The sequence below is a fragment of the Labrus bergylta genome, chromosome 17 (genome assembly GCF_963930695.1).
Source record: "Labrus bergylta chromosome 17, fLabBer1.1, whole genome shotgun sequence".
Classification (NCBI taxonomy): domain Eukaryota; kingdom Metazoa; phylum Chordata; class Actinopteri; order Labriformes; family Labridae; genus Labrus; species Labrus bergylta.
The window spans coordinates 18,221,694-18,235,298 of NC_089211.1; the positions used below are offsets into that span (position 1 = coordinate 18,221,694).

General features: G+C 43.5%; 1 protein-coding gene across 4 annotated transcripts in view; it reads left to right on the forward strand.

The window, feature by feature from the left end:
- The first annotated feature begins 1,716 nt into the window (after positions 1-1,716).
- The window catches only part of LOC109998478 (mucin-2), a 38,367-nt gene continuing 26,478 nt past the window's right edge, over positions 1,717-13,605 (forward strand). For 2 of the 4 annotated variants that reach the window (XM_065965681.1, XM_065965682.1), the window contains exons 1-3: positions 1,717-2,252; positions 8,743-12,542; positions 13,028-13,132. In XM_065965681.1, the coding sequence (XP_065821753.1) occupies positions 9,556-12,542; positions 13,028-13,132 (3,092 nt within the window). In that variant the 5' untranslated portion in view covers positions 1,717-2,252; positions 8,743-9,555. The remainder of the gene's footprint in view (positions 2,253-8,742; positions 12,543-13,027; positions 13,133-13,605) is intronic. The other 2 variants (XM_065965683.1, XM_065965684.1) reach the window with 1 other exon arrangement.

Here is a 13,605-nt window from a genome sequence, read left to right on the forward strand (position 1 = left end):
AAAAATCTCAGTCTGTTCATCCCACTTCAGTCGTTTTATTTGTATTTCAGTCTAATTGAACTTTAACATTAATTCTTAACAATGCAACTTGTTCAAAATGAATTGCACAACCCCCTTCAGCAGTTAAAGATTAAAAAAGCATATCAAAAATATCAAAGTAAGAATATCGATACTTGGCTGCCATGACAAAATATGACAAAAACGCAGTGCAAACAAGTTCTGAACACGACATCGACCATCACACCGTCGCCTTTCAAGTTGGTATTCAAATCAAACGGTTGTTTATCCAGCAGTTTTGAAGCAACAGAACCATTGATTCCAATTTGTATAAAAAACTGAAGGGAGAATTAATTGTGAAGTGTGAGGCTGGGTGGTTGCTGGCATGACATGTAAAAATAATTAATGGAATGCAGAAATGACACATTTGCATGTCAAATATGTGTATTTGAAATATATATGCTTGGATATATACAAATGATTGGATGTACTGTATTGGATTTTTTTTATACCAAAGAGGCTTATCTTTATATTCATACGTACACTCCGACTATTCCATATGCATATCTCATTATATCCTATTATGTCTTGATATTGCAGCAGATGGCGTGTCCATTCATCTCCTATTACTGTAGATTTTATTGGAAGTAATTGTGCTCTTTCCATGAAATTGTATTTAAAATCTATTCAAATGAGGATTCCCAGAAATGGGCTCTGAAAGTGTAAAAGCAGAACATCTAAGAGATGTAAGAATAAAATTCACTGGGATGTTAATGTAAGTCTGATCGGAAGCGAGGAGATGGGACAAGATAAGTGATCCGAGCTGATAAAATCAGATGAGATGTCTCATCCCGAGAGGCGTTTAGGTGTCGCCTTTATCTCAGCATCTGTGCTATATGGAGTGGTTTCTACTCATGCAGCCTCAGGTGGCAACATCCAGAGCTGTAATGATGGGGTCAAGGTATCACTATAAGAAACAGAAAACAAATCAATTTGTTCTACTCAACCAGCCTGGAAAAAAGAAAACAACATGCTCCCCATAGAACCATCGAAAAAAAAGATGTGATTAATCTAATATAAATTGGTGTTTTGCCCTTTAATTTGCATGCACAACAGCAAACACTTACGCATGTTAATTCAAAGCAGCCTGACAACACTGAAGTGGTTTAACCTTCGCTGACTGTGGATCTGCCTCCCGCTTCAGAGGCCCATTGTCCATGTGTCTCTATTATCCTGCTGGTCACGGTTCCCCGGCTCTGCCCCCGCTCATATGGGAGATATCTGTAGAATAATTCTACCTGTCTGTTCCCATCTCTTTCTCCCTCTTTTCTCTCTCCGCGTCTTCCTCCCCTCCTCCCCTCTCTGTATGCATGACCTTTCTGCATTCCTCTCCAGCTGACCAGGGTGTCCTGTCAGCTCTTTCCCTTCTTTTACCCACCTCACACTACCAACAACTCCCCCACCATTTCCACCTCATGCCCCTCATTTCCACCCCCTACTGACTGCATCCCCCTGTTCCGCCCCCTGGATCACTTAGCTCCCCTCTCTCCTCCCCTCTCCTCCTCTCTCCGTCTCCCTCTTTGCCCTCTGCAGCTGTACATACTCTGCTTTTTAATTAGACCGACTCTCTAGCTCCTCCTCCCTCTGCCTCCTACTCTCCTTCCCACTCTCCACCCCCCACCCCCCCTCCCTCCCTTTGCTTACAAGGATACAGGGGGCTTGCATGGCGACACTGAGAGGGGGTCACGATGGAGAGACGCAGCGAGAAAGGGGGAGAGATGGAAGAGGAAGGAGACGTGGAGAACTGAGAGGAGCATCTGAGAGGATAACTGCCTGTTTGCTCACTCTTGTCTTCTTGCTCCCCCTCCTGTCCGCTCACTTCCACTCAAACGCTCAGACAGCTAGGTAGGCACACACAGTGGAGCTCCGAGCAGCTGAGGGATGGATAAAAAGGTTCCCACGTGAAAGGCATGAATCTACAGAAGAAGAGGAGGGTGAGCTAGAAGAAGACACAACCAAAGAGGGAAAAGAAAACCAGAAAAACAAGAGGAAGGAACAGATGGACTCTAAAGAGAGGAAAGGAAACGGTATAGAGCAGCAGTGACAAGAGAGGTGGAAATAAAAAAGCAAACATAAACGCCAGAGGGATGGAAGAATGGGCTGAAGAGACGTGAAGGAATAGCGGAGAAGAGGAGCGGAGCGTTTGTGGGAGGAAGACACAACACAGAGGGGAAACGGGAAGAGGGGGAGATGTGGTACGTGTGACTCAGTTTTGTTTCCTGATGGAAGATAGAACAGCGGTCTCTTCATCAGGCTTCTTTCAGCATTACCACAGCAGTAACAAAGTGAGAGAGAGCCGAGCTGAGGACCGATTTCAAAACATCAGTGAAGTGTCTGTTTGGCTCTCAATGTTTTTGTTTTGTCTCTTTAAATTCTGCTTCAATGTACAACGAAAAGAAAGAAAGAGAGTGTGTGTCCTTGCATGTTTGCACACACGTGCATGCATTTTGTTTATGTGTTTGGCAGATGTTTCTTTCTGTGTGTGTGTGTGTGTGTGTGTGTGTGTGTGTGTGTGTGTGTGTGTGTGTGTGCACTATTTATTCTTACAATGGCGGTGTGTTTGTGTGAGTGTGAAAATCTACAGAAATGGGGTCGTACTTGTGTGTGTACGTGCGTGCATGCATGCGTGTGCGCCTGCGTGCGTGTGTGTGTGTGTGTGTGTGTGTGTGTGTGTGTGTGTGTGTGTGTGTGTGTTTGGATGCTGGGATTTGTTTTACCGCAGGTGTGGGAGTTATTTTTCCGAGATTGTGCAGCTTTATGAGAAGCTTTAAAGAGTGAGGAGCTTAGATTGGTGTGTCGGTGATGTAGCTTTGCAGATTGGAGCAGCATGCTTTCATTGCATATTTGTCATGATCTGGACTGTGTGTGTGCGTGCGTGTGCGTGTGTGCGTGTGTGTGCGTGCGTGCGTGCGTGTGTGCGTGCGTGTTTGTGTGTGTGTGTGTGTGGTGGGAGGGGAAGAGTGTACAAAGTTTGAGGAGGAGGAGGAGGAGGAGGAGGAGGAGGAGGAGGGAGGCACTGAGTGAGGGAATTCCATTTGTATGGATCTGTATCGCAGCAAGATTAAATGCATGCTGTTCCTGCTGCATGAGCATTTCAATTTTAGGGAATGTGGGGTATTTCATTGATGCATTTCAGTCAAACTAATAGGCTTTAACGTAATGATAACACGATTAAAAAGAATACTTGATTTTAGTAAAAACATACTTCTCCTATCTCAGTTAACTAATCTCATAGTAATCGTCTCACTCACATGGTAATACAAATGTAATTGCACATGCACTTTCACGCATGCATGCACACTGTTAAATCCACATGCATGCACACAGGCACAGGTGCACATCCGCACACACGATTTTTTTTTCGCTGTGTGAAGAAATGCTGCGCTGTTAATCCTGCCCGCCGTTGCTCGACTCTTTTCCCTCGTTCTCTCACTCCCTCTGCTCCTCGCTCCAGTATATTTCCCTTTTATCTTATCTCATCAACGTGTCTTTTAAGGGGTCAGCTATCTCCACCTCCCTGCTTCCTCTTTTCTATCTACCATTTAATCCTTTTTTCTCACATCGCTTATAAATCTGTCTCCTCCACTTCCTTTTACCCAACATCAGTTAATGTACTTCTGTTAAACTTTTGCAGTCTTTTACTTTTCTACCCGTGCTTAGAATCTCTGTGTCTGCTGGCTGTGTGTTTTTTTCCTGGACTGACAGTGGACTGGTTTTATAGGTAACACACTGATGTACTCTTTGGACATTAGTTTGGACAGGGACATTGCAGCACGTCCGCCCGGCAGAGAGGCACCCCAAGGGAGACTGCTCTATATGTACCTTAGTGTGCAAATGTGCACTGAACATGCCAGTCAAGCCACCTGTTTTATTTCTCTTCTTATACTTAACCCAGGGACATTTTGGAGTATTCAACCTCTCTGAATCCTGTAGCACTGTGAAATAGAGAGACACAAAAGATGGAGCATAAAAGAACTAACCAGCCAGAGAAACCAGACAATTAGGCTGCAGAAGGCGTGCAGGAAAGAAAAGCAATGTTTACTCTGGCTCTCTTTCAAACATCCCCAAATTTGCTCACAGTTGGCAGAGTATGCTTATCACAATCCATTGGCCTAAATATAGGGATTTCATATTAGGCAGAGGATTTTGGTCAAAAGAGGACAGATGGAACAAATCATTTCTGGCACTCACACTCTGAAAGTTAGAAATAATCCGGCCATGCTTCAAGGAAACTGGCACAAGCAGGGTGGCCGCATTGGCCTCTTTAGGAACGAGCTGCCCAGTGACAGTGATAGCTGACATTCGGGTATGTTTGTGTGACATTGCAATGGATGTTAACCTTTAAGAGCATTTAGCAAGGTTCAAATAATGAGATCTGTCTCGCAAAAAAGAGTAGTCCTGAGCATCACAGATGTGATTTAACAACTGAGAAAGTTCTGTTCTGTTAATAATGTGTTGATTTGGAAGATGCTCACTTTTCCAACATTTTCAGTGTTTGAACAGATTTGAGAAATGATCAGTGAGGTAAACAGTTCAGCTAAAACATTCAAGTTAAACTATCTGGACCATTTTTTTTTTTTTTTTTAATGCTGCAATAATGTTTTGGTCACTAGGGGGCAGCAGAAAAATCCTGAAGTATTGTGACCTTTAAGTTTATATGGAAAAGTAATTTACACATTCAGTGTGACAGCACAATATTATTATCACTTGAATGGAGTTAAGTGTCATACTCATAGATACTCCAAAGGTACATTTTCTGGCTTTTTTATTTATTTCTCAACCAAGATCACCAGCTAGTGCTAACTGCTTCTGTCTTGGTAAAACAATAAATATAAATATATATTATCAGGTGTTAAGTTGGAAAACACAGGAAACAACAACTGTGCTAGCTGCACATGCTAGAGAAACACTAAATGAATGGTTAATGTTACGAGCAAATAGCACAAGTTGATTTCCTCGTACAAAAAAAGAAAAAGAGATGATTTATGTGGTCAGTCCTGTATGGCACCGCCACTCCTATAGCAGCCACGGTTAACAGTTGGTCCATTACTTTACTTTGATGAAGAAATGAAAAGATTCGAGAAGCTTCCAAGCATTCAGTTTCTAGATACTGATTATTTGATATTTGTGCTGCAGCTACAGTGCCCGGTGAAATATGGCTCGTTGTGACGGCTGACTGTAACCGGCCAAATTGGATGCCAGTTCACAGTCATAAACAAACAAACCGGCATTTACATCTTGCTGCTATTACACAAGAGTCTGTCAGGAATAACAATGGTTGTATTCACTGTGTTGCCTTGGATGTATAACGAATTAAGGATCGTGATTTGATTTGTGTTTGTTTGTGTAATTTAATTTTGCTGAGCAGGATCAGGTTTCAAGAATTTCATTAGACAGTGACACTCTTTTTTCCTCTCCGCTTGTCAGAGATGAGGGATTTCATTTTATTTTTTAACTTCTTAATACAACTTGCTTTACTTCACTTGTACCTTTTACTTCTTTCAGATAATTTGTAAAAGCTAGGGTTGTGGAATTTCATATTTATTCATGCTATTCAGTTTACATTCAAATAATTAAGCCCAAAATGTTCCTGATGGAGCTGCATGTGATATTTTTATTAGCCTGCCGGTTTTATTGCATTGAATGAAATGAAACTCCCCCCTTTGTTGCTTGCAATGCTTTCCTATTACTAATATTTCTCTACGGGCACCTCAAAAGTAGAAATTATTTTATTCAAATGCGAAACATTCTCCTGCACTTTGCATTGATTCTGTAAGGCGACTGTTGTAAATTCCCCTGACGGAGTGCAGGTATAGCTCCTACAGAACCTTTTTTTTTTTTATCTCAGGGCCAATAACTGATCATATATCTTTTCTTAGTTCCTCTCCAGTTCCTCCTTAAATGCCCTGACACGCTGATGCTCCTGATTTACCACTTCACTGAACCCTAACCATGACATTTCCTCTGCTGCCAGGGGTTGTTCCCTCCTGCTTTTTGCTCCCTGTTGCCCCCCCCCCCCCCCACCCCCCACACCACCACCACCTCCATCCTCTCCCTCCTACTTATTCACATTCCTACTCCTCTCGGTTTGTTATGTGTCTCATAGCATCTCTAAATATAACCGTGCGTGTCTACCTCCTCTCCTTCCTCTTCCTCTCTCTCTCTCTCGCTGCCTCCTCTTCATCTCAGTCCTGTCTGACAAATTCAAGCGTGCCGAGACAATCCGATCTGACATGCCTTTACATAACAATTCAATCCGCAGCACCTTCCACCTCCTCAGCACTGTGAGACCCAAAGGTGTGTTATTGGCATGGATGCAATTCTCAGCATCCCTGAAAGACTCTGAATATTATTAGATCTATGCAAACAGAGTCTCTGCCTCTTTTGTTTTGAAATTTGCATCAGATATATTTCTGCTAGTCAGCACGGCTCAGCACAGGGAGATCAGATGTGACCTTAGCGTTATCATCCCATGCGCACACATGCACAGGCATAAAACCACACACACACAGGAAAGAGGATAGAAGCCTATATTCACAGCAAAGCCCTCTCCGAGAGGTAGGCAGCACACAAGAAGGCTGTAGTAAATCTTAAATAATAACCGCAAAGAGTTACGACTCTTGCTGGCATTATGCCGTTGCACACCTTCCTCCTCCTGCCTGGTGATTTATCTCTTGTCTGCCAATAAAGCTCAACATGAAATGTCACATGTGGAAAAGAGCTGGCCTCAGCCACAGCAGTGAGGCCATGAAGTATTAAGAGGGTCTGGATTCATTAAAGTGTCAGTGTAAATTTTGACCCGGGGGTAGTTTGCAGATCGAGAGGGACTAACTGTGGTGGGACAGAAAGAGGCAGAGGGAGAGATTCAGTTGTTTGAGTGAGGAAGAGAGATACGAGTGACAGGGGTGGAAAGCAAAATAGAAAAGGTAGAATGGAGGAGGAGGATGTCACCACTATAGGGGGAGTAAGGGTAATAGACCTGCGAAGGTTAGCTGAAGCTCTGGGAAGATCTGTCAGAGTGAATATTGAATGTAAAGTGCTTTTTTAAAAATAATGGGTAAAAAGATGGAGTACAAATGGGATTTAAGGAAAAAAAGTAGGAATGGAAACGTGATTTAATCCTGGGAGAATTCTAAAAAAAAAAAAGTCATATTCGGTAGAAGTGTTTCTGTATACCAGTATCATATCCGCTTCTGATTTATGCAAATCAGTGCACCAATGTGATGACATAACAAATGTCAATGATTACTGGTTTTCCAGATGTTTTCTGTAATTGTGCATAAAACCCCCAAGTACCAGCGCAGCTCTGTAACAGGAAATTCTCAAGTTAATCAGGAAGGAATTTTGACAATTTTTTTCAGATCATCTCCATATTAATTTGGTAAGGGTTCTAATATTTCATAAGCAGATTTATGTCTTTGTTATTCAGGCCTTCCTTAGTGTACTTTAACCCAAAGTGGTTGTGTCTTCTGCGTGAATTAAGTAGCTCCTCTGTATACGCTGCAGTGATGAGAAAGTAATATGAATAGGAATCCCATGGTTTGTTTCTAAATCCATTAATATATCCAAGTATGCTTGCTTGATATTTCCCCTCAAGGCTCATGTCTAGTGTAACTTTAATCATAATTTAAGCTAATAACCATGTTTTTAAAGGTCTTGACAGCGGGGGTGTGGTTGTGACAAAGATCCTCCTCTTCAGCGCCGGAGAAAGAAAGAGAGGAAAACAGAGGACATAAATAAAAGTGGCAGCCCCTCGGGTATCTCTCTCCCTAAATAACCTGGGAGCTGTGAAGGAGTCACTAATTATCCCTCCCACATCAGAGAGGGGGAACGGAGTAACGGCCAGTCACACTCGCGCACAAAATTAGCAAGGGCCTGTCAGTGTCAGGGGCAATCACAAGGAGATAACAAGGCACAGATCCATAGATTGTGTACGACAAACGCCAGCATCACGCTTGACTGCCAGTGGCCCAGACAGGAAATGGAAGTGATATATATACATATCAAGGCCATAGATCGTCAAAAATAGGCCCCAGAATCAGACTGACGAGAACATACTACTAAATACAGTGAGGCAGACAGACTGTCACACAGTGACCAGATGAATCAGAAAGAATGTCACCGTGGCAGATCATCAAGGACTGATAACAGGGCCAACAACTGTTAAACATGAAGGAAAAGAAAATCTGTAAGACACGCATTTGAGAATATTGATAACAGCCATACTATGCCACTATAAGCAGTAATAAATACTAAATCGCACTAGTACTGCTGCTACAACAATACAGCTACTTTTGAATATGTTAGTATCACCTATGAAAACACACAAAAGATATTAAAATAAAAAAGGGACTCAGGGAATGGAATATCAAATACACATAAGTAGCCTCTTCAGCTAATGTGAATAAGCCATAATTACAATCTCTTTCACTTGTGATGTGTGAATATCTTTCTATCGTTGATGACATACTCTGTCCTCTGCCAACTACATCCTTTCATCACTTTTTTTTTTTAATTGATGTCTTCCTTTTCCCCCCATTCTTTGTTGACCTCCCTGTCATGCATTTTTAAAATAGCTGCCTCTCTTATATCTTCCCCATTATCCTCAAGAACAAACACATTGTGTTTCAATCCAAATGCAATAATTTACCGCTTTTCTTTTTTCTGTTTTCCTACTCTCTTTAGGAGCTCAGGCTGTCTTCAACCATGAGAGAGTGAGTCATTGAGAAGTGAAAGAAACGAAGAAAGTGATCAAATCAGCAAGGAAGAACAAAAAATGGTGAAACAGATAGGCCATTATGTGTAAGATTGCAAGACTTTCCCTTTCTTTGGCCATACAATATACTGCATGCCCAGAGGAGAAGGCAGGAGTAGAAGGAAGGGCCACCAAGTAGAAGAGCCAAAGTGATGGACACAGAAAGGATGGACAGGCTGTATGACCTTCCTCCCTGCGTATTTGTTGGAAACGTCTCCAGCCTAAACAAGAGTTTCTCTCCATGGAAATTTAAAGAGAAAATGGAATAAGAAGTAAAAGACATGGACACTATGGACATTTTTCACATGGTTGTTTAAAAGAATATTTGATGCTGCACATATTTATTTTTCTATGAAAGTATGAGTAAAAAGAGAACCATAAAGTTCTTTGGGTAAGCATTTATCACAATGATCTATTCTTAAATTAAATTTTAATGGCTGTGCTTACCACTACTACACTTTGAACTGTGACTCTGGGATCCCAACCTTTCTTGAGGACAGTCTTAGTTACAAAGGAAGTCCCTGGTGTCTATATTTGAAAAAATCTGAGCAGCTGCACACAAGAAACAGCTACATATGTCCTGTGATGAAACTGGGACTCAGTCGCTCAATTGTAGATTTATAATGGATATCTAGTGAAGGGAGATCACGATCTTTGTTGACGCACTGACACAACTAAGCCTTTACAACATCAAACTGCCTGCAGAGCCTGTGGATGTTGGGGGAGCAAGAGCGACAAGAGCAATGGTGAGCAAAGAGCCAAACCACGTGCTCACAGGCCAAACCAACGGCAAGAGCACTTTGGCAGACAAGTTGCCCGGGACAATGACTGTGCGTTCTGTGTTGCTTAATAGAGACTCCCCGGACATTGAAAGCCGCCTAAAACGGCGTCGCAACCGCACCCACCAGGTCCGCTTTAAAGACCTGGAGGATGGCAGCAGCAGCAGTGGCAACAGTGGAACAGGAGAAAACAATAGCCATCAGAGGGTTGCCACAGATTGTGACAGCCCACATCCTCTTCGCAAACATAGCAGCAGGGCCCCAACACCATGGGCAGACAGGGATGGGCCAAGGACTGATAGTCTACCTGGCCAAACTTCGGTGGTGGGGGCTGTACGTGGGGATATGGCAAGTACCATAGAGGTGGTGGCTGCCTTCTTAGCCAGGGCTCCTCCTCATCCATTGACGCCAGGTCCTACACGTCGATGCTGGGCACCACCACAGAGTAACTCCCTAACCTTGCCGATGACACGCAAGCCCAGTACGAGCACCAGCACAGCCATCCAGACCTCCCCATGCCTGAAAAAAAACCAGTCCATCTCTTCCACACACAGACGTAGTCACAGTCTTGGGGACTCAGTGGGCGTGGATGGTGATGATGAACATGACTCTCAAGATGAGTACCTTACGCACAACCATGTGTCTTTGCCTGGGTCAAAGGATCTGAATGGTCCTTCTGTTACAGGGGATGGAATAGTTGGGGAACGGAGGTCTAAATCTTGCAGGACAGATATGAAGTCAGCTGTCAGTTTAGTCAAAAATTCGAGGCACAGCTGCCCCCCTTCAGTCCTTCATAACACTGAGCCATGCCACTGTTCCACTGTGTCCTGCCGTGATGGGCCCAAGCGCCAAGGAAGCAGCACTCCCTCAGCGATCAGGCGACGAAAGCGACTGAATAGGACAACAAGTGATCCTGGAAAGGAAGTACAATACTGCACCACCCTTACTCAGACTGAAAGCCCCAGTCCATCCCCCAAACCCTCAAATACCAAACTCTGTACCACCCAAGTTCAAACTGAGAGCACTTCTCCATCTCTCAATTCAAAGTATTGCTTCACTCAAAGTCAGACTCAGAGTAAACATAATTCTTCACTCCTGAATGACAAACAATGCACAACAATTCAAAATCAAATCACTGATTCTTGCTCATCCCTACCTCCAAACACTGAACAGTGCACGACTGAGAAACAAACTGACTCACCCTGTCATCTTTCCCCACTTCATCAACCTTGCACTACCCAGACACAAACTTGCAGTCCCTGTGCTTCCCCACCTCTGACGGTATCACCTAGCTCAATGCAAGTTCAATCTGAAAGTCCTGCAATTCCAACAGCAACTCAAGACCCTCCCACCACCCAAATAACTACTGTGCCTTACTCTACCTCCCCTCCAAATACAAATGCAACCACTCAGAGCCCTGAACATTGCGCTAAGCCAATTTGCTCCTCTCCAACTAAGCCAGTTTGCACCACCCCTCCCCCACTAATAGATTTACCCATCCCTTGCTCAACTCCTGCACCAACCGTTATTCAACATCCAATTCCCTATTATACCGTTGTGTCACCACCAACAACCCCAAGCACAGCTATTGTCTGTGCCACTCCTTCCATAACTGCAACACCACATCCCAGCCCAAACTGTACCTCCCCAACCCCAAATGTAGAATCATTATCTCCCCAAACTTGTTTGAACCCAACCCAAACTCTAACCCCCAATGTGACCGCCCTTGACCCTGCCAGTAATCAAACAACTGCCCCAAACATGACATATCAACCACCAATCAATGCAACCAACACTACACCTTCTCTAAACCCATCACCCAGTGCATTTGTAACTCAAACTGCCATGTCTTGCACCTCCATTTCATATTATTCCACCACACATCCAGTTGGGCCCAATGCCCCCCAGTTAAATTCTACTGCACCTACTTATGCTACACTCATACAGACTGTATCTCACTGCAATATCCCATGTAAAGCTTTTCAACATACCTCTGCTGCCAACACAGGAATAACCCCCTACTCCTCCCCAGTCCCCAAACTAAAATCTTGCACTTCTCCGCCTCCACTTGTGAAAACATATGTGTCCACTCTTCCACTTGCACAACAATGTGCAACACCAACTAAAGCTGTTCCCCTGTATTCTTCCACATTTCGTGCTGCGCCACCATACACACCCCCCTCTCAGGCCTCCTTTAACGCTCAGGATAAGAGGGGCATTCGACTTCCACCTCCTCCCCCACCACCTCCACCTTACACACCACGCAAAAAGGGAAATGATACACCAGGTCCTGCAATCCGTACACCCATGCTCAGGGCAGACAGCAAGGCCAGCAAGAAAGATAAAGAAGGGGAGAAGGAGAAAAAGGAAGATATAAAATGTACAGACTCGCCCAAGCTCTGTCAGAGAGCCAGCTCTTTGAAGCACAGAGCTCAAACTCCGCCAGTTGCTGTGATGAAGGGAGAGAAGCAGTCCTCCTCCTCCTCCTCCTCCTCTCCTGCCAAGGCCTGTTTTAAGCCCAGCTGTCTCAGCTCAGCCCAGGCTCAGCTTGGGGCACTACATAAAATGCTCTGCTCAGGAGCCAATGCCCGGCCCAACACCCCCAACAGCCAACACCCTCTCCCTCCAAACCAGCAGGGTTGCTCTGGGGCCAGGCGCTGCTCTGCTTCTGGGGAGCGACCTACAGCTGGACCCCTGACTGCCACCCAAGCTGACACACTAAGACAGGTCCAGGAAATACTGGGAGGGTTGGTGGCTGGGGCCAGGTGTAAACTGGACCCAGCAAGGGTGACAGAAAAGCTCTTAGGTCCCAACGGACCCCTACATGATATTCGTAGCCTGCAGAACCAGCTCCACAGTCTGGAGGGGGTCCTGGAGACCAGCCAGAATACCATTAAGGTTCTGCTGGATGTCATTCAAGACCTTGAGAAGAAGGAAGCCGAAAGGGACGGGTGAGAAAATATTTTATTTAAGTATACATTTTTAAGAATTAAAAGGTAAGGTTATGCCAAACCCCTTTGCCATCGACAGTATGTGAATCAACTATAGTTAAAGTCCAATGTGACCTGGAGAGGTCATAATACTGTACATATTAAATTGCATAGAAGCATGCCTTATTGCTATAAGATTATCAGGAAACTACTATGAAGGCTTTTCACACTTGGATTAAATAAGCAAGATTGTCTTACTGTAGCAGAGAACTGCAAAAATACTGTGAAAGCATACTAAATAAAGAGCGAAAGTTGAACAGATTACCTCTGTGTAGTTAAGATACAAAGATCACCTTACTGCTTCCTTGATTAGTTTTCACAGATATACTGTCCTGTTTCATAGTATTGTAAAGTTCTCCTGAATGATTTTGCATATGATTGGCCTGCAATACCTTGATGTACTGTACTATTAAAACAAACCTTGTTGTGTTTCAATGTTAAACCAGTAAACAACAGAGCGACGAGGCGTGTTGTCAACTGTTCCGTGAGAATATTATTCGGAAATCTGGAAGAGAACAAGAAAACCACAGGGCCAACTGCACACAATTTAGGTACACAGTTACTTGTGTGTATGTGACAGGTTAATGAAAATGCCAACTTTCCTGAATTAATGTAAGAACTTGTCTGGAATCAATTCAAACAAAATGATATCTATCATACATTTCAAGAGATAAACTAAAAATATTTTGTTAACCCTGTTCTGGATTTAGATATATGAAACTTCACACTTATCCCGAGTGCTAGGATTAGACTATTCTTTGTTTAACTTTTTTTTTTTAAACACATTTTAAAGATAAAGTCTACCCCTGATGTTTCATTCACTAGTTACCCATCGTAGCTTAGATGACCCATTTTATATTTTGATCTTCCCACCACAAACCTAAGGTGTGTGTGTGTTCAAAGGGAGTGTTAACAGTCGTGTTAAATGCAGTGCAACCCACAGTTAAAATCAAGAGATTTGGGAGGGGCTTGTACTGGTTCAGACCTAGTGGTAAGGTCCTAAGCCAAAAGAGGAACTATTCCA